Source organism: Rhineura floridana, chromosome 1 (assembly GCF_030035675.1).
Source record: "Rhineura floridana isolate rRhiFlo1 chromosome 1, rRhiFlo1.hap2, whole genome shotgun sequence".
Lineage (NCBI taxonomy): Eukaryota > Metazoa > Chordata > Lepidosauria > Squamata > Rhineuridae > Rhineura > Rhineura floridana.
In genome coordinates this window covers 165,475,346-165,496,377 of record NC_084480.1, presented here as the reverse complement: position 1 = coordinate 165,496,377, position 21,032 = coordinate 165,475,346, and the positions used below count along the sequence as shown (strand labels likewise).

The window sequence follows — 21,032 nt, the reverse complement described above, 5'->3', positions numbered from 1 at the left end:
TTTGTTAAGCAGAGAACAACAGCAGTCTGAAATGCGTGTGTGCCAGTGTGTGCGTTTACCTAAGAAAGCAGGCTTTTACCCTGCATTGAGATCACTGAGACTTAAGACTTAGTAAAATAAGAAAAGCTACATTATTTATACAAATACATAGTAGATAGAGAAGCTTACCTAGTTATAACTAACTAAGTTGGAGGCGCAGCACCCAGGCTTGGGAGTTGCCCTCATGGCTAGGAGAGAGAGAGAGGTGTCTCCCCTCTCTCAGACAGTCAGAGAAGAGAAGAGAGGAAAGGGCAGAAGGAGGAGGGGCAGATAAGCTTACCTTAATACGTATCAGTCTAACAACGGAAGGAAGGAAGTCAGAGCATCACAGGTAAAGGTAATTAAGCCTATCCATCTGGAGGACCCTAACTCTATCTCCCTTCTGGAACGTAAACAAAAGAACAAAACAGGAGTTGCTCTTGCCCCACTTCCAACAATATCAGCTTAACCTCTTCTCACTACAGCAACACACTAGTACTAGTAGGATCATAGAATCATAGAATAGTAGAGTTGGAAGGAGCCTACAAGGCCATCGAGTTCAATGCAGGAATCCAAATCAAAGCATTCCCGACAGATGGCTGTCCAGCTGCCTCTTGAATGCCTCCAGTGTCGGAGAACCCACCACCTTCCTAGGTAATTGGTTCCATTGTCGTATGGCTCTAACAGTTAGGAAGCTTTTCCTGATGTCCAGTTGAAATCTGGCTTCTTGCAACTTGAGCCCGTTATTCTGTGTCCTGCACTCTGGGACGATCGAGAACAGATCCCGGCCCTCCTCTGTGTGGCAACCTTTCAAGCACTTGAAGAGTGCTATCATAACTCCCCTCAGTCTTCTCTTCTCCAGGCTAAACATGCCCAGTTCTTTCAGTCTCTCCTCATATGGCTTGGTTTCTAGTCCCCTGATCATCTTTGTTGCCTTCCTCTGAACCCGTTCCAGTTTGTCTGTATTCTTCTTGAAGTGCGGAGACCAGAACTGGACGCAGTATTCAAGATGAGGCCTAAACAGTGCTGAATAGAGGGGAACTAGTACTTCACATGATTTGGAAACTATACTTCTGTTAATGCAGCCTGATATAGCATTTGCCTTTTTTGCAGCCACATCACACTGTTGGCTCATATTCAGCTTGTGATCAATGACAATTCCAAGATCCTTCTCACATGTCGTACTGCTGAGCCAAGTATCCTCCATCTTATAACTGTGCATTTGGTTTCTTTTTCCTAAGTGTAGAACTTTGCATTTATCCCTGTTGAATTTCATTATGTTGTTTTCCACCCAATGCTCCAGCCTATCAAGTTCCCTTTGAATTTTGTTTCTGTCTTCCACGGTATTAGCTATGCCCCCCAATTTTGTATCATCTGTAGTAATAATAGAATGAAGAATAAAATGTCCACCTCTTCCATATTAAAATTTCAAAATAAATTACATTTCAGAACATCTTACCCCAGAGCCAGGCAGCAGACCAGATTTGGCTAGAAATATAATGCACACGTCTGCTGGTCAATTGCAGCAGCTTGACTCTCCTCTCACAGTGCCTTTTTTATAATCACAATTTTTAAAACAAATTTTAAAAAATGACTAAATTGCAGCAGCTTGAGCTTGACTCTTCGTCTGAATCAGGTCAAGGAAGGGACATTGGCCCAGACTTAAGGTATGTGTGCCTGCGGGCGCACACTGTGGGGTGGTCCTTCAACATTGTCATCGTTATGAATTTGACACTGAGCAGCTGACGATGCAAACATCAATGCAGCAAGCAGGCAGTAGGGAAAAAACCTTAATCTCTAGTTCTTCACATTCATTAGGTAAAAAAAAATTGGTGAACAGGTGTGGTGTACAAGGCATGGCTTTTCATTTTCAGATTTTTCATCATCACACATTCAACAACTCATCCTTTTTTTCTTTCTCCTGTCCATTACACTATGGACTACAGAGCAGCCAGACTTGGACAGGATCCCCCCCCTCAGCTTTTGAATCAGTACTGCTAAAATTGAGCAGGAAAAAAGAAGTTAAAATAACCAGTAGTGGTTGTCTTTTCAATAGTAAAAATCAAAAGAATTGCAAAACAACAAGAATAATGAAAGGAGGGGAGAATCTTTAAGCAGCACCTCAGTTAGCCTGAGGCAAGAGAGAGACTCAGTGGGCGATTATCTGCCTGATATGTAAATGGGGGGGGAATGTGGAACATAAGCATTTTCATTAGCATTTTTGTTTAAAATTATGTTATTTTTTTCGCTAAAAAAATCAGTGGATCGGTAAGTGCAAAAGCAAATGGGAACAAAAAAAGGGTGGATCAGGAAGGAAAGACAGACTCTCTGAATCCAAGTGGACTGAAACTAGGCAGTGAACCCCATCCCTGCACTCCGCAGGGGGTTGGACCTGAGTTATAAAGTCTGTGGCAAACCCCACAATAACATAGCAGGAAAGGCAATGGAGCAATGTCTATACACTTATGCACAGAGGATAGGGAAGAAACAAATGAGCTTAAGCTCTTAGTACGGGAAAGTAAACATGACTTGAAAGGTATAACAGACTTGGTGTGATGATTCTATTATTCTATGAACTCTAGGAATTGCTGCTCTGTGAAGGGAATAGGCATCTGCCAAGAGCTCTCAGGACCCTTCATAAGCTACACTCCCCAGGAATCTTTGGGGGAAGCCGTGACTGTTTAAAGTGGAATAATAGTGGAATGAGTGGAATAAATGTATGGTGTGAATGTGGTCAAGCTCTCATTTTAGACTCCTGGGCTTTTCTGTCATAAGGAGGAGACTTTCTGGAGAGATCCAGCAATGGGGGAAATACTCGGCACCCACACTTGATCTGCTTTGTGTAGGATGGAGTTCTCTTCCTGCTTAGGAAATAAATCATATTGTTTGAGTGAAGTAGGGGTGTCCCAGAGTATGCATTTAGAAAAGTGAGGAGGGAATGGGAGAGATAGGTAAGGATGTCTGAGCTGTATAAAGATATTCTCTGTGTGTGTCTCTCTTAATTGGATGTCTGTGATAAAGCCTCTTCTAAAAATAATTGAGTGCACAATAGGGGCCCTCCCTCATTTACCTCTCCAACATTTTCTGTTCCCTATAATGACCCTCCAGACACTAAATGTCATTTGAGTGCATTAAGCAGCAAACTCTCCAGTGACATAGCAATTACAGTTCTGAAATAGATTTGGTGTGTCACCTAAGATAAGGGTTTTGAAAGTTTCTGTTGTGATTATAGCTTGTAACTCCCACAAATAACAGGCTTCAAAATAAGAGGCTGCCAACAGGGCCATTGTGGCTTTCCCTCAGTGATGGCATGTAAATTGCTATAAATGTCCTGAGTGTACTTGAATATGCCAGTTTCTGGGCGCCAGAGTTGGCTCAGTGTCTCTCTTTACCCGGCTTGTCACTGTTGGGCTGATAATCTGTAGTAATTGCTGCCTCTTGCAGTGGTCAGAACATGGAAGCGCATGAGGTGGCTGCACCTTCTGGAAGTGCAGGAGCATGTCTGAAGCAAACTGTGTGTATGTGCGAGTCATAGGCAATGTATGAAGATGTATATGCAGTGTGGAAACTCTGGACCACCAATTATCTTTGCTTAGATAGGAGTGTTTGTGTGTGTGTCATTTCGAAGTTGAAGTAAGGCCACTCATACTGTAAGTACATTGTTGTGGATTAGGATCCAGTGAACTAAAACAATTTTTAAAGGAAGTCCATAGTCATTTGACGCTTAAAAAGGCAACTTTGAGTTAGCTTCAGATGTAAACTGGAAATAAACACCAGTTCAAAGTTCCTTTTTCATCACATTTAGGATAGTGAGATGATTAGAATGTCTGTGCTCGGCAAAAATCCCATGTCAGCCCCACTCAGTGCAAATTTTAACTTTCAGTTAAAAGTTTAAGGAGTTAAAATTGTAAGTTTTAATTCATTGGATCCTAATCCACAACCAACTTACTGACAGCATAGCTAGCGTTATTCCAGTTTTCAGAGTGACAACACACGCACTCCTACGTAAGCAAAGATAATTGGAGATAAGTGTTTTCACACTGCATCCATCTGCATCCATTGCCTGTTACATTGCCTGTTGTTTTCTTTAAGCAATAAGAACTCATTAATGCCACCTTTGCCAACCCTCTTGCATCTTTACTTGTTCATATAACTCATATCTTCACGTGAGTAGTATTATGCCAGACGATAGAACTCACAAAAGATCACAGCTGTTAACTAGTGTGAGCCATTGTCTTCTCCAGCTGTCTCTTGTGCATTCAATTTGTGAACAAGTCTAAAAACTCTGGTGATCTTGCATGTAGACTTGTATGCTGAGCATATTTGTTTCAGACTTTGGCACAGTCATTAACCAGTCATAACTGAGCATATTTGCTATGTGAGAGACCAAAACATACCAATACAATCCTTTTCCATGCTGTAATTGCACCTTTGGATGAATGGAGACTTGAAGAGCTGTTTATCTCTAACCTTTTCTGCATAACAACCTTTGTTTTGCAGGAAATCCCCTGAAATTTAGCTGGTAAGGAGCATGTGGCCAAATGTTTGTGCTTCTGACACAGTATGTACAATCATTCTGGAAATACAGTAGTCTTATATATAACTTGGCTTCAGATCAATGTAATTTATTCTAAATTTGTACCCCACTTTTTCTGCATCTAAGCAATGGATCATCTAAGGATGATCAAATTTCAAAAACTACTTTGGGGGGGCTGAATTGTCTAATCACTGACAGAATTTGAGCATTTACACACCTGCCTGATACGCACCTCTAAAATGGAAGATGCATTTGGAAATTACAATTTGTATATCAAATCTGAACATTGGATTTTTGAATATCTTTTTAATACAAAAATTAAAAGTCCACGTGTGTGAGAGAGTGTGTGTGTGTGTGTGTGTGTGTGTGTGTGTGTGTGTGAGAGAGAGAGAGAGAGAGAGAGAGAGAGAGAGAGATGTTTCCAGATGGAATGAATTCCCACTCAAGCTTTTATTGCAAGCTGCTTAACCATTTGAAAAGTCTAGTGTTATGGATTCAGTATCCGACAGTGCTTGGTTAGAAATGGTTTTTATATTACTTTAGACACCTTTTCAACTCACTGCAATATTATACTTGTACACACAATGGTGAATAAAGATGAGATGGAGACTTTGAGATAGCATTGTCCTGAATTTTGTCAGCCATTTAAACTGGATCTACAATAAGTAGCAGGACTACAGCTGAACGTCAGAAAGACTAAAGTAATGACAACAGAAGATTTATGTAACTTTAAAGTTGACAACGAGGTCATTGAACTTGTCAAGTATTATCAATACCTCGGCATAGTCATTCACCAAAATGGAGATAATAGTCAAGAAATCAGAAGAAGGCTAGGACTGGGTAGGGCAGCTGTGAGAGAACTAGAAAAGATCCTCAAATGCAATGATGTATCACTGAACACCAAAGTCAGGATAATTCAGACCATGGTATTCCCGATCTCTATGTATGGATGTGAAAGTTGGACTGTGAAAAAGGCGGATAACAGAAAAATCAACTCATTTGAAATGTGGTGCTGGAGGAGAGCTTTGCACATACCATGGACCGCAAAAAAGACCAATAATTGGGTGTTAGAACAAATCAAACCAGAACTGTCACTAGAAGCTAAAATGATGAAACTGAGGTTATCATACTTTGGACACATCATGAGAAGACATGATTCACTAGAAAAACAATAATGCTGGGAAAAACAGAAGGGAGTAGAAAAAGAGGAAGGCCAAACAAGAGATGGATTGATTCCATAAAGGAAGCCACAGACCTAAACTTACAAGATCTGAACAGGGTGGTTCATGACAGATGCTCTTGGAGGTCGCTGATTCATAGGGTCGCCATAAGTCGTAATCGACTTGAAGGCACATAACAACTACTACAATAAGACAAATAATATTTGCTTACCCCTCCACTCGTAGTGTGTGTGTTCCATCATGGCTCTGAACAAGAAGTAGGAAGCTTACTGCTCCTACCTTGTCATTGTCTAACACCTCATGGATTGTGATGGAGACCATCCTTCAATCGTCTCTGCTCCTCCCATGCCTATTAACTCTGGATGAGTGAGTCAGTCAGGTCCCAAGGGTGTTCCGGCCCCTCTTCTTGGCAGGGCAGGATCCCTGAAATATCCCTATATTCCAAGTGCCTCAAAACACTCACCAGTCTTTCCCCTGCTCTCTTTTTATTTGTCTCTGCCAATTGTGACCGATATGAAACCTATTTACCAGCCACTGCCTCTATCGCTGTTGTTCCCGGGCTGAACTGTACAGAGAACTATACATAAAATAAAATGCCCACCACTAGACTAATGTAGGTTGTGAGAGGGGAAACTCGTAATTACTTCCTCTCCCAGCTAATCATTGTATGACTTAAGGAGGATTGGCAGGTGCTGAGCTAATTGCAAAACACATCTGGGAGGTGGAACTTCTAGCATATATAACTAGGCAAAATCCACTTCCACTAGGCTGATATTGCATGATACTATATGGTTGGCCATTGCTGCTTGTTCCTTCCTCTGCCTGTCTGTCCATAAACCTGCCCGACTGCTATGCAGCATTGCAGCATTGAGGGCCTTAAACTAAAACAAATGGGAAACAGCCTGGAGATAAATTCAAAGGTGAGCATTAAAGATAAGGACATGGGTGTTACAGGATAAACTAGGGGCAATATGAGGTCAGTGGCAAATCCCACACTAATGTAGCAGGAGAGGCAATGGAGCAATGTCTATACTTTACTGTCTATACACTTGTGCACAGTGTATAGGGAAGAAACAAATGAGCTTAAGCTCTTAGTACAGGAAGGTAAACATGACTTGAAAGAGAGACTTGGTGAGATGGCTCCCATGACTGAGATGTAGCAATTATGTGATACAACTTGTTAAAAAAAAATAGAAGCCATTGAAAGGAAGGGGGAGTAGTAATATATGAAAAAGAAATATACACCTGCACAGAAATTGTGCATGTTGTTGTTGTTGTTGTTTGTTGTTGTTAACAACAACAACAACAACAACAACAATAATAATAATAATAATAAAATTTATATCCCACCCTACCTCCCAATAGGAGCCCAGGGCAGCAAACAAAAACACTAAAAACACTAAAATATCTTAAAAACAGACTTTAAAATATATTAAAACAAAACATGTTTAAAAACATATTAAAACAAAATATCTTAAAAAGCATATTAAAACAAAACATCTTTTTAAAAAAGCTTTAAAAACATCTTAAAATGCAATTCCAACACAGACACAGACTGGGAGAGGGTCTCTCCTTAAAAGACATTGAAAGAAAAAGGTCTTCAGTATGTGCCGAAAAGATAACAGAGATGGCGCCTGTCTAATATTTACAGATAGGTGCCATAATACTAAAGGTCCGTTTCCTATGTTGTGGGGAATGGATCTCTTGATAAGATGGTATCTGCAGGAGGCCCTCACCTGCAGAGTACAGTGATTGACTGAGTATATAAGGGGTAAGACAATCTTTCAGGTATCTTGGTCCCAAGCTGTGTAGGGCTTTGTAAACCAAAACCTTGAACTTGGCCCAGTAGCTAATGGGCAGCTAGTATAATTTTTTCACCAGTGGGGTGATATGTTGGCAGTACCACATTTTGCACTAGATGCAGCTTCTAGACCAATCTCAAGGGCAGTCCCACATAGAGAACATTACAGTATTCCAGCCTGGAGGTTACCAGTGCATAGATAACAGTAGTAAGGCGGTAAGGCTATCCCTGTCCAGAAACGGCTGCAGCTGTCTTAACCAGCAGGAGCTGGTTAAAGGCACTCATAGCCACTGTGGTGACTTGGGCCTCTAGTGACAAAGATGAATCCAGGAGACCCCCAGACTATGAACCTGCTCTTGCAGAGGGAATACAACCCCATCCAAAGCAGGCAACTGACCTATTATTGAACTCAGGAACCACCAGCCCACAGCGCCTCCATCTTGTTGGGATTGAGACTCAGTTTATTGGTCCTCATCCAGCTCAAACTAGCCCGTGGAGAACATCTGAGTAAAAATAAATGGAGAAATACATAAAAATAACATTGCTATATGAATCTATACCAACTACAAGATGAAAGTAGTCTATATTTTTTCTAGGGAAAAAATTGATGTCTCGGGAAGCAAGAATTAATAATAATATGGAACTTCAACTACCCTGATATCTGCTAGTAAACAAACTTCACAAAGCTTAGACTCTCCAACAAGTCATGACATGTCTTGCTGAAAACTTCCTATTTCAGAAAATGGTGAAAGAAATGAGGGGATTGGATATTCTTGACTCGGTTTTAACCAGTTGGGAAGAGTCGGTCAATGAGATTAAAGTAGTGGGAGCTTTGGGGGAAAGTGACCATGTGATGCCAAAATTATGGAAAGCTAAAGGTGAAAGTAGTTCAACATGTACCTTGGATTTCTGGAAATTTGATTTTAGTGAACTCAGAAAAGTGCTATGTAGGATTTCATGGTTTTAGATATACTAAAGGGGGAAAGGGATTCAAAATGGGTCCCTGAGAAAGAAAACTGGGGAGCCACCTTTTAAAAAAACCCAATATGGTAACACAGAAAAGCTTAATGGTGAGTTAAAAATAAAAAAGGAGATATAAGAAACAGAAGGAAGGTCACCACAGATAGACAAGTAGTCCAGACTTTAATCCAGAAGCAAAATACATTTTTGTTTTCTAAATTAGTATCACCATACTACACTGTGTATACAATAGCTATGATTGTGTGGATGCATTTTGTCAGCTAGTCTGTGCATGTGATTCTCATTAGATGCAGTTCAGCTAACTTACATGTATTATTTTTATAAGTTTGTCAGCTATGTGCTTGAAAGGATTTCTTTGGGTGGAGCTGACCATGGAAGGGAAGTGATGTTTGCTTCTGTATTATATAAATGCCAGTTTGTTGCTGTTATTGAAAAAAGAGCAAAACAAAAAACCAATATGTAATATCCATGGCCATCCCAACTTCCCCCTCAACTTGACAGAACTTTGGAGTACTTGTCCAAGGTGCTGTACTTTAAGTTGGATGTAGACAAGTTGGCACAGGTTCACAGGAGGGCAACAAAGTTGGTCAGGGGGTAAGGGTGAACTTTTCTTTATGAGGAAAGGTTGAAGGAACTGAATATGTTTAGCTTGGAGAAAAGACTGAAGAGTGGAGTGCAAAGATAGCACTCTTCAAATATCTGGAGGGCTGTCACATAGAAGAGAGCAAAGACTTGTTCTGTGCTACCCCAAGAAGGCAGAGCTAGATATATTGAGAATACATTAAAGGAGAGTAGATTTCAGTTGAATTATTTGGTGAAACCCCTTGTCTTAATGAACAAGACAATTGAACCACAGACCTAAAGAGATGGTGAGTTCTCCCTCTCTGGAGGTCATCAAAGAGAGGCAGAGGCTCTGCTGGGGATACCGTAGCCCTGGATTTCCTGAATCAAGCAGGAGCTGTAGCAGAGGTTCTTAAATTGTGGTCCATGAGCTTCATTTAGGTGATCCACTGCATGCCTACATTAAATATTTATGTTAATTTTTGTATTTTCCCTGCTTGTGAAAATTGTGTTTTATTTTTTAATTCTATGGAATGAAAAATTTAAATACAATGTAAGAAATAAAAAAGAATAAAATAATTTTAAAATTATGCAGCACTAGCACAGCACACTACAATTGCTACAACTAGCAAAAAATCATGAAGTGGTCCATCAAGACCATCAGCCATTTTCAAGTAGTCGGGGGGGGGGGAATTGGGAACAACTGAGCTAACATAAATGACCTGCAAGATCCCCTCTGTGGTTCAATGTAATATGTGAGCCGTGGATCTCAGCTCTACCAGGATGTTCCATGACCCTGAAGTATGTAGTGAAGCTTTGGGCATCACAGGAGCTGAGAAATGATAGCTAATAACTCTCATTTTATATTGGTCGTAGGAATAGAATTCCTATAAGTGAAAAGGAGAAAAGCTGCACCTAATAATTTATGAACTAGCTTTCAGATAACAGTTATATAAAATCTATGTCAAGGAGCACCACTGAGACTAATTTTAACACAGCAGTAACAAACTTTTGTAGGTTATACTGTTTTTTTGTAAGTTAAACCACATAGCATAATGATGTGCCTTACACGCAGAGCTTGGAAAAGTTACTTTTTTGAACTACAACTCCCATCAGCCCCAGCCAGCATGGCCACTGGATTGGGCTGATGGGAGTTGTAGTTCAAAAAAGTAACTTTTCCAAGCTCTGATACTACAGTCCCTTTAAAAATAATGAGAGTTATTGAGAGTCTACATTCTGTTAATGGTCTTATATGGCTTGCCAGTTCTGATATCTGATAACGTAGACTAACAACAAAAGCTTATCCTTTGTAAAAATATAGTTATTCTCACTTGAATCAGCCTTTAAATAACTGCCAACTGTCACCTACTATCCAGCATAGTCATCATGGAGCTTAGCACCAGCCACAACCTAAGTGAGTGGATGAGGGGAGCCCCTGCTGGGAAACCGCCCCTCGTGAATGTGACTGACAGATTTCTCTTTGTTCTTCCTAGGCTAATGGAGGTTGGCAAGATGCTACGACTCCTTCGTCAGTGACCTCCCCCACAGAAGGCCCTGGCAGCGTTCACTCTGATACCTCCAACTGATCTCCCAGCAATCCAGCATCCCTGTCAGCCCCCCTGCACCAGGCAGAAGTGGGGGCTGACAGGGGAGGGGGTTTTCTCTCCTAATGTTGAAGCCATCAGGCTGGATCCAGAGCCGATCGGCAAACACAAGAGTCTCCTCCTCTTCTCTTTGTTGGGATGCTTTTTTCAGCCAATCTGGACACTTCTTTATACTCTCTTCCCTTTCTTTTCTGGGTAGTAGCCACCTCTCCTTTTACCACCACCATCACCCATTCTCTCACACCATAATGTTTTTCAATTTAAAGGGAAAAAAGCAGCTTCTAAAAGTATTTCTCCGTTTTCATTATTTTTTTTTTCTTTTGAGGAGTCAACCTTTACCTCCTTCCAATCTATCTGGCATCCACCTCTTTCTGTTTCCTTGATGTTCTCACTACCTCTTTGCAGGAGCCACCTAAGCCCTCCCCCCTAGCCTTTGGGCACCATTATTCCTCCATGTAAAGACAATTGTCTGTTCCTCTTAAGACCCTGAGCCTTTGGTGAATTGCCTTCCAGGATATTCCATGTTACAGGTTGGATAAATGCAATTCTGGTGCTGCAATATGTTCACAATATGCCAAGAAGACCAGGAGAACGCTGGCAAGTCTACTCCTTACCATCCCACTGTGCCTTTGTATCAAGCCCAAGCTATGTCTCCTACCATTTTTTCACTGCCACTGTTCCTCACTTCCCCACAGAACTTTTGCACCAAGGAAATTCACATTTGGTGCATGGGGGGAAAATGTGAATGCAGTAGGTTTGCATAATCTGTTCTGGTTCCAATACTCATGTTTTAAAGATCTGGAAAAATGTTTAAATTTTTGAAGGAAAGCTTGTGATAATTAGTAGAAAACATAAGGGAAACTTGATAAGGGCAGAGAGATGGAGATCCATGCACAGCACTGAAGCCTTCAGTATTTCACCTTCAGATTTTTGCGCCTTATCCAGGCATTGCCTACATCTTTACAAATGCATTAGATTAAAAAACTTGCTTTAAAAAAACAAAACAGAACTTCTCAGGATGTAACATTCTAACCTAAAATCCAATTCTGCACTTGCATAGTGAAGCTGCAGTTATGGCAACATACCCACACCCCTTATACCCTCTATCTTAGGAATACTATTACATCAATAGGGAGAGAGAAATGGGAGCCCAGCTCCTGGGAAATTATATAATATCAAGCTGCTAGGATGTGCGCATTGCATTTTACTAGTGCATATAATAACTAGTAAGAGATTGTATGGCTTTACACACTACTTACAAATTTGCATATGGATCCTTGCTAAAATTGAGACTGTTGCTTTGATTAAGAACAAGCAAATTATGGTTTGACCCATCATTTTCCTGGTGGAAAAAGAAAGTATTAATAAAGAAATGATGGGTTGAATAGTGTTGGCCCTCATAATGGACTCGCAGAAACCCTTAAGAGCTAAACAGATAGCTTTTTGACCAGCAAACACTGAAAAAGATGTTTGTATGCTGGATTTAAATTATTGCCTATTCTCAGATAAAGTCTTTCCACAAAGCAAGATATGATAGTTGTCCTAGATGGCAGAGAGGGAGACAGACACATATTTCAATGGTGTTGGCTTACAAAAAATTCCCAGTGGATTATATGCCACTTAAGCAAGAGAGGATGCAATTTGGATGCCCTGCCTGTGGCACTTGAGTATCTTGGGCCAGTCCTGTCTTGGATAGTAAGGAGGTTATGAAAAGATGTCTCAGGTGTGATTTGATACCTGTGGAGGGATGAAGAGATACAAAACCAACCTAGCTTTGGGCTCTGGCATGCTAGTGGCAAATTCATTAGTATGAGGCAACTGAGAACCTCAAGAATCACATTCACTAGCCCAGCATCTGTTGCCTTCCAGTGAAGTTTCTTACCAAGGAGGAGTGGTGGAGCTGGGATTCTGAAGGTTTCTATAGGTGTGTAAAGATCACTAAATGCAGATTAAGCTCCTTAGCACTCTTTACTAGCCTTCTTGCCCCTCATAAATGGCATTTTCCCATCCTTTCAATATATATTTGTAATATGAAGAGAAGGAGCTTCAATCCATGTTAATGATAATTATGAGTAAAGAACGCTGAGGTGGTAAATAGCCAAGACTGATCAATAGATAAAAAGCCAAGTGATCTCCCCACAGAGGCCAACATGGATCAGAGAGGACTCTGGACCACCGGCGTTAGGGAAGTGTGAAACTGTTTTCACAGCTTCTTCTGTCAGTACAATCCCATATATGTCTACTCACATTTAAGTCCCACTAAATTCAGTAGAACTTGCTCCCAAGATAAGTGTGTATAGGATTGCAGGCTGTATCAGCACTAGGACCCCGTCATTGCTTATGAACATATGAAGCTTCCTTGTTTAGAGTCAGGCTATTAGTCTATCTAACTCATATCTCCCCATTCAACTGGATGCACCGTAAACCAAAGCCTAGACTAGAATAATAAAATCATAGATTAGTAGAGCTGGAAGGGGTCTAATAAGACCATTGAGTCCAACCTGCTCAATGCAGGAAGCTGCGTTATTTGTATACCCTTTACTCAATATTTATCTTACCAGCGTCCATGCGGGTCATTGTATTGTCAACAATGTGTCAAGAAGAGGCATAATCCACTGGAAAACAAATCTTATTCAAGCCCCATTTAAAGGTGTTGTGCAGTATTGTTCATTACTGTAACTTCATATTGGACAAGACTGTTAATTACATAATTCAGTTGGGTGGCAGTAGAGGCCAAGATTTGGGAGGGGAGATAAATTGAGCTGCATTTATCTGCCTGTAACAACATATCTTCCTCCTCCTGGTCTGTCATGGTATATGGTACTAACTCATTAACGGTACATACACTGATAGTGGTTCTTCGCATATCCAGATTTACTATTTTTATTGTTATTATATTGATTATTATTAATATTATTTTGATTATCTGTGAGCTGCCTTTTCTCATAACTTTTGATTCTTTATTTTCTGCCCAGAAAAACTCAACTTCGATACCAAAAACAAAAAAAATCTGCCTGTAACAACATATCTGCAGAAACTAAAAAAAACTTAAAAACTTAAAAACTTAAAAAATTCAATTCTTTAAGCTTTATTAACATTTTCCATTGTTTCTTGCGATTTGTGTCTCGTTCTTTGTAGTATTAATGATAATGAACATTTGATGATGAATGTTCTTGTATATTCAGATAAAGGGAAAAAAACCAAAAAAGCAGTCTGAATTTAATAGTGTTTATAATAAAAAGATAAAAAGTTACCCTCATCGCACGCATCGAAGGACAGGCCATCCCCATTCTGTTCTTTCTGTGGTACAAAGCTCTTCATACCTGTATAGTTTTCAGCACCAAACTACCTACATTCATTCTTCTTTTGTTTCCATCTCTTATTTTTTCATGCATTTGTGAATTAGTTCAAGAATGCTAGAAAAGTGTAGAGTTGTGCACATTCATTTCCTGTTACACAATGTTTTTTTTGAAAAAAGTGAAAGTAATTCATTTTGTAAAATTTAAAATGGTTGGAATAGTGAGCATAATAGGTACACCTATTACTTTACATTTACTAACTCTGAAAGCCAAAAGTTAATTTTTCTTTTCTGTTTTGCATTTTTTGAAGGGGATTTTATTTTAGGGCCCAATCCTCTGGAAAGTTCTCCAATGTAAGCCTCCATTGATATGAATGGGAGCTGTGTCAGATAATCTCCTATGAAGTTCCAGTTCATTTCAATGGAGCTTGACCCTTGTTTCTTTTCTTTTTTTTCCAACTAAGGCCTTGAAAAAAAATCTGTTCCCTGCTTCCTCACTCCTTAAACCTTTTTACTATGTTGCAAGTGATGTGAAAAGCTTCATTAGCAAAACCAAAAAAACTTCAGACAATTATTTCCTGCATTTAATAAAAATAAATAGTATTATTACCCATCAGAAGGATTTTTAAGCTGAGGGTTAAAGTCAAGATCTCCGGAGAGGAGCATGGAATTCTGTTACCACAGAAACTGCTTTAACCAAGTTAGCAAAATGGGTTGGAATAGTTTTGCCCAAATCTCTCCAGCTGCTGACCCTGAGCTAAAATGATCCAAGCTGCTGATGTAAGAGGGGAATTTTAGACTGCTGTGTCCAAGGTTACTGTTTTCACTTGGGAGTACAGCTGCAAGTCACTACTGTGTAGAAAACTGCAGTATGGGAAAGACATATAAGCATCTGTAAGGGCAGCGGGAGGAAGGTAGATTGCCTTCTTGCAGGATGTCACAGCCATTACTCTGAAATTCTAATTTAAATTCATCTTTCTCTGCAACTCATACTTTCCTACCTGCATTTGACAACTTTGAACATTCCACAGATTTAATATCCTCCTTTTGCCATGTTCCATCTTCTTGGCCACCATGAGATGAAATGAGCCCTTGTTTGTAGTGGTTAGAGTGTTGGACTATGACCTGGGAGACCAGGGTTTGAATCCCCACACAGCCATGAAGCTCACTGGGTAACCTTGGGCTAGTCACAGCCTCTCAGCCTCAGAGGGAGGAAATGGTAAACCCCCTCTGAATACCCCTTACCATGAAAACCCTATTCATAGGGTCACCATAAGTCGGGATCGACTCAAAGGCAGTACATTTACATTTGAATCCAGGGGCTTAGTTCTGAGATATACAAGTACTAAATAATAAGAAGAATAACTACAATACCTGTATACGTGCCTTTTCATCACTGGGAAACCTCATCTAGGATTAGAGGGCAAGATACTCTAGACTGATTTGGGCCACAGCTACTGCGATTAACATCACATGAAAGTGGAAAACTGGGTCATGGATATTCCTCCTGTTCCTTCTGTCATGCTTTGCACTGTGCTAGCCAAGTATTTGGGAGGATGGCTGTAGTAGGGCAACTTGCTGAAAGGCTATCCCTGTGCACTGAAAATTTGAGACAGCATGTATTGTTGTGCTGCCCTCCTGTAAACACACAGATAGCTCTGTGGCGGGGCTAGCATGTTGGTGCATGCCCCATTCTGTTTCATGTCATGTTAAACTTGTGTAACTGCATATCTGAATAGGGCTTCTAAGTCAGAGGTTACTGAGATCTGTGAGCCCCATTAACTCTTTTTAGGTGGCTGGACTGCCGACAGCACCACATAACCACCCCATGCATTTCCTCTTTGGCGGTTGGTGGTGATAGGCAAGCATGTCAACAATTGCTGTGCTGCCAAAATTCCTCACTTTGATCTGTACTCTCAAAACACTGATTCCAAGGCTCACCACTTACCCAAGTCTGAAATTCTCATGGAATAACATAATATATTTTAAAATATGATCTAGCTGAGATGCAGTTTTCAGATGTAGAAGGAAATGTACTTACTATATTGTCTCATTTTTTAAAGAACTGAAATTTCTGTTTCATCCTACCTTCTTTGTAAGTGCTGATCTTAATGACTTGAGGTACTAGTCAATCTTAATTCAAAGACAAGCTTTTTTTTCAAGAAGTAATAACAAATGTATAACACAAGTTAATCTTGTATATCTTAATTGACATGAGCATTGTTTAGGAATCACTGATAAAGAAATAAACACTTGGCTGAACATAGATGACAGTGGCCATTAAAATTATACATCAGCAGATAAAGTTAAAAGTAGAGCTGAGCCAGGAAGGGTGTGTGGCCTTTTGTATCTCAGCATAGCCCCTCTTGCTGAGGGCAACCAGATTGATGCTCCCTGCTTCGCTACACTGCATTTAAATCACTACAGTGCAAAAGGAAAAAAAAGGAAGTATTAGCAGAAAGTATACACAAACACACACAAACCCCATTCAGAGTAAGAGCAAAGCAATTGGCTATAATAGACCTGACTGACACTGTAATGTAGCCAAGTCTGGCTAATGTAGTGTCACAATATCATCAGATTCACAATGTGTCCCCTGATGAGCTGAGATCTAAGGCAAGAGACAAAGTTGGCCCCATTCTCATGCTGCAAAACTCAGAAGGGGGATATGACATATTCCTAATAAGGTATTTTGGGAAGAAATGGTGTTTTGCTGCCAGCTGAGAGTTGTACAGCTGAACAAGTATATTTAAGAACAAACTTTTCCCCCTACTTTCCTGATGTCCCCCATCTCCAAAATTTTGTATTTTCTTCCCACCTTTCTTCTCAGCCCCTGCTTAACCCTAACTCTAGATTGAGCAAGTTAAAAAATGCAGGTCCCAATACTGGTCCTTGAGGTATTTCACTTTCTACATCCCTTCCTGTCTATATCCCTTCCAGTGGAAAACTACATTTCTTACTTCATGTTTCTTAATCAGTTACTGATCCACAACAGTATCTCTCCTCTTATTCAAACAAATTGCTTTGGTGATGTACTTTGGCAAAAGCTTTTTAAAAGACTAAGTACATAAAGTCAACTGGACCACTGCTATTTATATTAATACCTCAGTTAATGAAGTAGATGGACATTATTTCTTTAACAGAAACTTTGGTACCAGAGATAGGAATATCATGAAAAGAACAGGGATACATTCCTATACCACAAAAAAGAATAGCTGTTTAATACATTTCAGCAATCTTTTTATTCAAAACTGACAATACGCATGGCTGAAATTAAACAAGCAGGTAGGTAAGCCTTGCATACGGACCACCTGAAGACCTGGTACACTTGAGCAGGCAGGCAAGGGGCAGCCACTGTTTACTGCAGAGGTGCCTGCGCCATCTGGCAAGAACCACCATTACAGCCAAGCGTGAGAGAGCTGCCTGCAGCAGCCGCAATTCTAGAGACAAGGAGCCACATTCTGATGATGTCAGAGTGTGCATCCCCATACGCCCCCTGCACTCCAATTGTTAAAAGGAGCTTTCCTGGAGGATTTGTTAACTGAGGTGAGTGGGACAGGACTACCCTTGCAGAAGCCACACTGGTTCTCCTTCAGCAAGATTTGTTCTTCTGTATTGTGTGCTAATTCTATCTTTAACAATGCTTTCCATCAGGTTTCCTAGAACAGAAGTTAATCTAACAACCCTGTACTTTTTAGGACCTCTCTTGTAAAATGCTGGCATTACATTGTCCACTTTCCAGTCCTCAGACATGGAGGGTGAGCTTAGGGAAAAGTGCTCCTCAAATTCTTTTTTAGCATCAACCAGTGTGGCATAGTAGTTAGAATGTTGGACTACAACCTGGGAGACCAGGGTTCAAATCCCCACACAGCCATGAAGCTCACTGGGTGACCTTGGGCCAGTCACTGCCTCTCAGCCTCAGAGGAAGGCAATGGTAAACCACCTCTGAATACCACTTACCATGAAACCCCTGTTCATAGGGTCGCCATAAGTCGGAATCGACTTGAAGGCAGTCCATTCCATTTCATTGTCTGCTTGCATTTCTTTTGTCAAAGTTTATGTTCCCTTTTGTCCCCCTCATCTGGACAAGACATTTTCTAAAGGAAGCCATCTGTGGAATACAGACTAGCTGAGCTTCTAATACTGTGATTTTACATAACCCTGAAGTATTTTGGAGAGATTTGACTGACTTGACTTTGCCTTTCTTTTTACCAATCCCCGGATTTTTGGGAAGTGTCCTCTTTTGAAGTCAGATATGATTTTGTTGGATTTTCTTTGCAATTGTCCATTTACATACATATTTACACAACAGATTCTGGGCACCACTTAAGATTACATCCAGGGTCACTGCACCTCTGGATGCGGTGACCAACTGTCACTATGACCAACTGTTCTAGAGAACAGTCATTGTAAAGGTAATTGAAGTCAACTGCTACTACAACATTTCCTCTTTTAGATATCTTCGCACTTTTATTTTCCATCTAAGGCATTTCCATCCTGAGCATTTTGGGACAATAGCACATCCCCATATTACTCTTGGGGCCTCTTATCACCACCCACAATGATTCTATGGTAGAGTCTACCCCTTTTGGGATTTATAGCTTGTTGAAATTTATGTCCTCTTTGAGGTACAGAGTGACACTACCTCCCTATATAGAGTTTTTAATCCAGAGATAGCTATGTGCTTCATTCCACCAGGTTCTTGTTCTGTTATGCCCACTATATCTACTGTATGCTGTCCTCTTAAGATCAAGAACTCAAGCTCACCCATCTTGGTTTGGAGGTTTCTAACATTACACTGGGTTCAGGATGGCAGCCTAGGGTTTGCTTAAGCATTGACAATGGGAAAAACAGGGATTATGTGCTTTTAACAATCAGGAGTACTACACAGCTGACTTCAAATTGTAAACATGAGATTGTCAGGGGGAGAGGAACACCAATCACTGTTCTCCCTCTCTCATTTTGTGTTATGCCACACCCCCATGGCAGCCATTTTGTGACTGGTATGCTTAGCACTCACGCTCAAATTTCGAAATGTGCCCACTGGTCCAAAAATGTTGGCACTCCCTGCCTTATGCTTACTGGTCACTGCAGGTAGCTTCAGCACCAAGGAGAGCAAAAGCAGGAAGTATGTCCCTCCACCACTCCCACTTGAGTGCCTTGGTGTACTGTTATTCAGTGGGGCGTGGGGCCAATGTCCTTCAGTGGCCCATGAGATAATTATATTTTCCATGGGCCACTGTGCTGTCCATCCTGGTGCACTGCATGGCAACACAGCAAAGTATTGGAGAGGAGGGGAAGAAATAGGATTTCTGCTTACCATCCCCACTTGTGCTGCCACAGCTCAGTGGGGCAAATATTTGAAGGGGATTGGTAAGGAAAGGTTGCTTTCCAAATGTCAGATTGTCTTGGAAAATAAGGTGAATTGTTTCTAAGTGTTTTGGAAATAACATTTCTGAGCCAGTTTAATACAATTAAGAGTGAGTTAACCCATTGTCAAATGCAATGACGTAAAGTTGGCAAGACTCTTTATTCCACACAAAATGATTTTGACTTTGTATAACTAAAAGCAAACATAGCTAAACATGCATCCACTCATCATATAGACACTAGTGCACAATTTATATCTAAATGGAGACATCCATGGAGCAGCATAGTCTAAATGTGCTGATCCAGCAAATTTGCAGAATTGGGCTGACATTTAGAAGACAACTTGTATACTCCTTTAAACTATGGTAGCCTAGGCCTCACTTACAAATTTAAAGCATCCTTAAATTGATGTTACTGTATATGTGGAACTCAGCATATATTTTATCAGTTCAAACTCTCAATCTGGTAACAGCCTATATCCTGCACCTTACATCGTAAGGTAGTGCCCAAGCCCACTAAACCTCGTTTGGTTTTAAATGTGGTATCTGACTGATGCTGACACAGAAGCCATCATTCATTCTGGGGATGGGCTCAAGGAATCTAGGTGATAGTGCAATCATTTCATGTATTTTAGGTGGGATCAGGCATTACTTTCTCTTGCTGTAAGGAAGAACCCTTGACCTGCTCTTGACAATGTTACATTTTAAGCTAGGTAAATGCAGGGATCTGCAGACTGAGGTAATTTTCAAAGAGTTTGTTGCACAATTCAACACCTCAAAAATTGATACTAAAATAATGCTCTTTATTTGTGAACTTTTCACATCACACTTTGTATCAGGTCCTTACTTTTCCCATGTAACTTTGCCTAAAGCTCTTTAAAAATATTATTGTTATAAAAATGTATTACAACATGCATTGTTTGTTCCTCACAAGCCGTTTTGTTGCTTGTAAAGACATGCTGCTTTGTTCTCAGTTGCTTTGTCTTCATTCTTTTGTTCCCAATAGCTCCCCAATATAAAGGCTAGGAAGTCTTTGTTTTGATTTACAACAAGCTTTCTGCTACTTTAAAGATAAAGGCCTATGTCTTTTTCCACTGAAATTTTTCTGTTCTATAATTATACTAACAAGGTGTAGGTTTTACAGTCTGATTTGTACTGGTAATGCATATTCCAAATAAATTGTTTCTTTTGTTGCAAAAAGAAGGGGTGTATTTCTTGTTTTTTACCCTGAATTCATAACACAATTTAGTAATCCAGACAGGATTTCCTGTGGTCCTCTACTAGAATCCAGGGCTGGGTTATCTGTTAAATTAAATGCACTGTAGAATAAGGGTCCAAACCAAATTGGGGATGGACAATCTTCAATCTTGTTCCTTGAAGGGTGGCAGCTGTTTCCAGCTGTATTGGCTTAGTATTAATATTCAATTAGTAAGGGGGAAATCATTTGAGCAAATATTACTTGTAAACATATAATTATCACTGAGTCTAGCTGAATCTTCAGTTTCTGTTTCTTTCCAAGAACACAATATTCTGGGAATATCTTCTTTCGTAATATTTTTAAGTTCATCACAAATCATAATCCAAAATAAATTGGTCTTTGGGCATGTCCACCAGAGATGAAAATATGTCCCCTTCTGAGTGCAGCCTCTCCAATATAGTGGCGATGTCAGTGAGGAGAAAAG

The 21,032-nt window shown here is 40.2% G+C and overlaps 1 protein-coding gene across 5 annotated transcripts in view; it reads left to right on the top strand.

Moving 5' to 3' along the window:
• PBX1 (PBX homeobox 1) overlaps positions 1–20,501 on the top strand; it is a 480,515-nt gene extending 460,014 nt beyond the window's left edge. For 3 of the 5 annotated variants that reach the window (XM_061584450.1, XM_061584460.1, XM_061584440.1), the window contains one exon: positions 10,573–20,501. In XM_061584450.1, coding sequence (XP_061440434.1) covers positions 10,573–10,665 — 93 coding nt within the window. In that variant the 3' untranslated portion in view covers positions 10,666–20,501. The remainder of the gene's footprint in view (positions 1–10,572) is intronic. The other 2 variants (XM_061584480.1, XM_061584470.1) reach the window with 1 other exon arrangement.
• Positions 20,502–21,032: the final 531 nt, after the last annotated feature.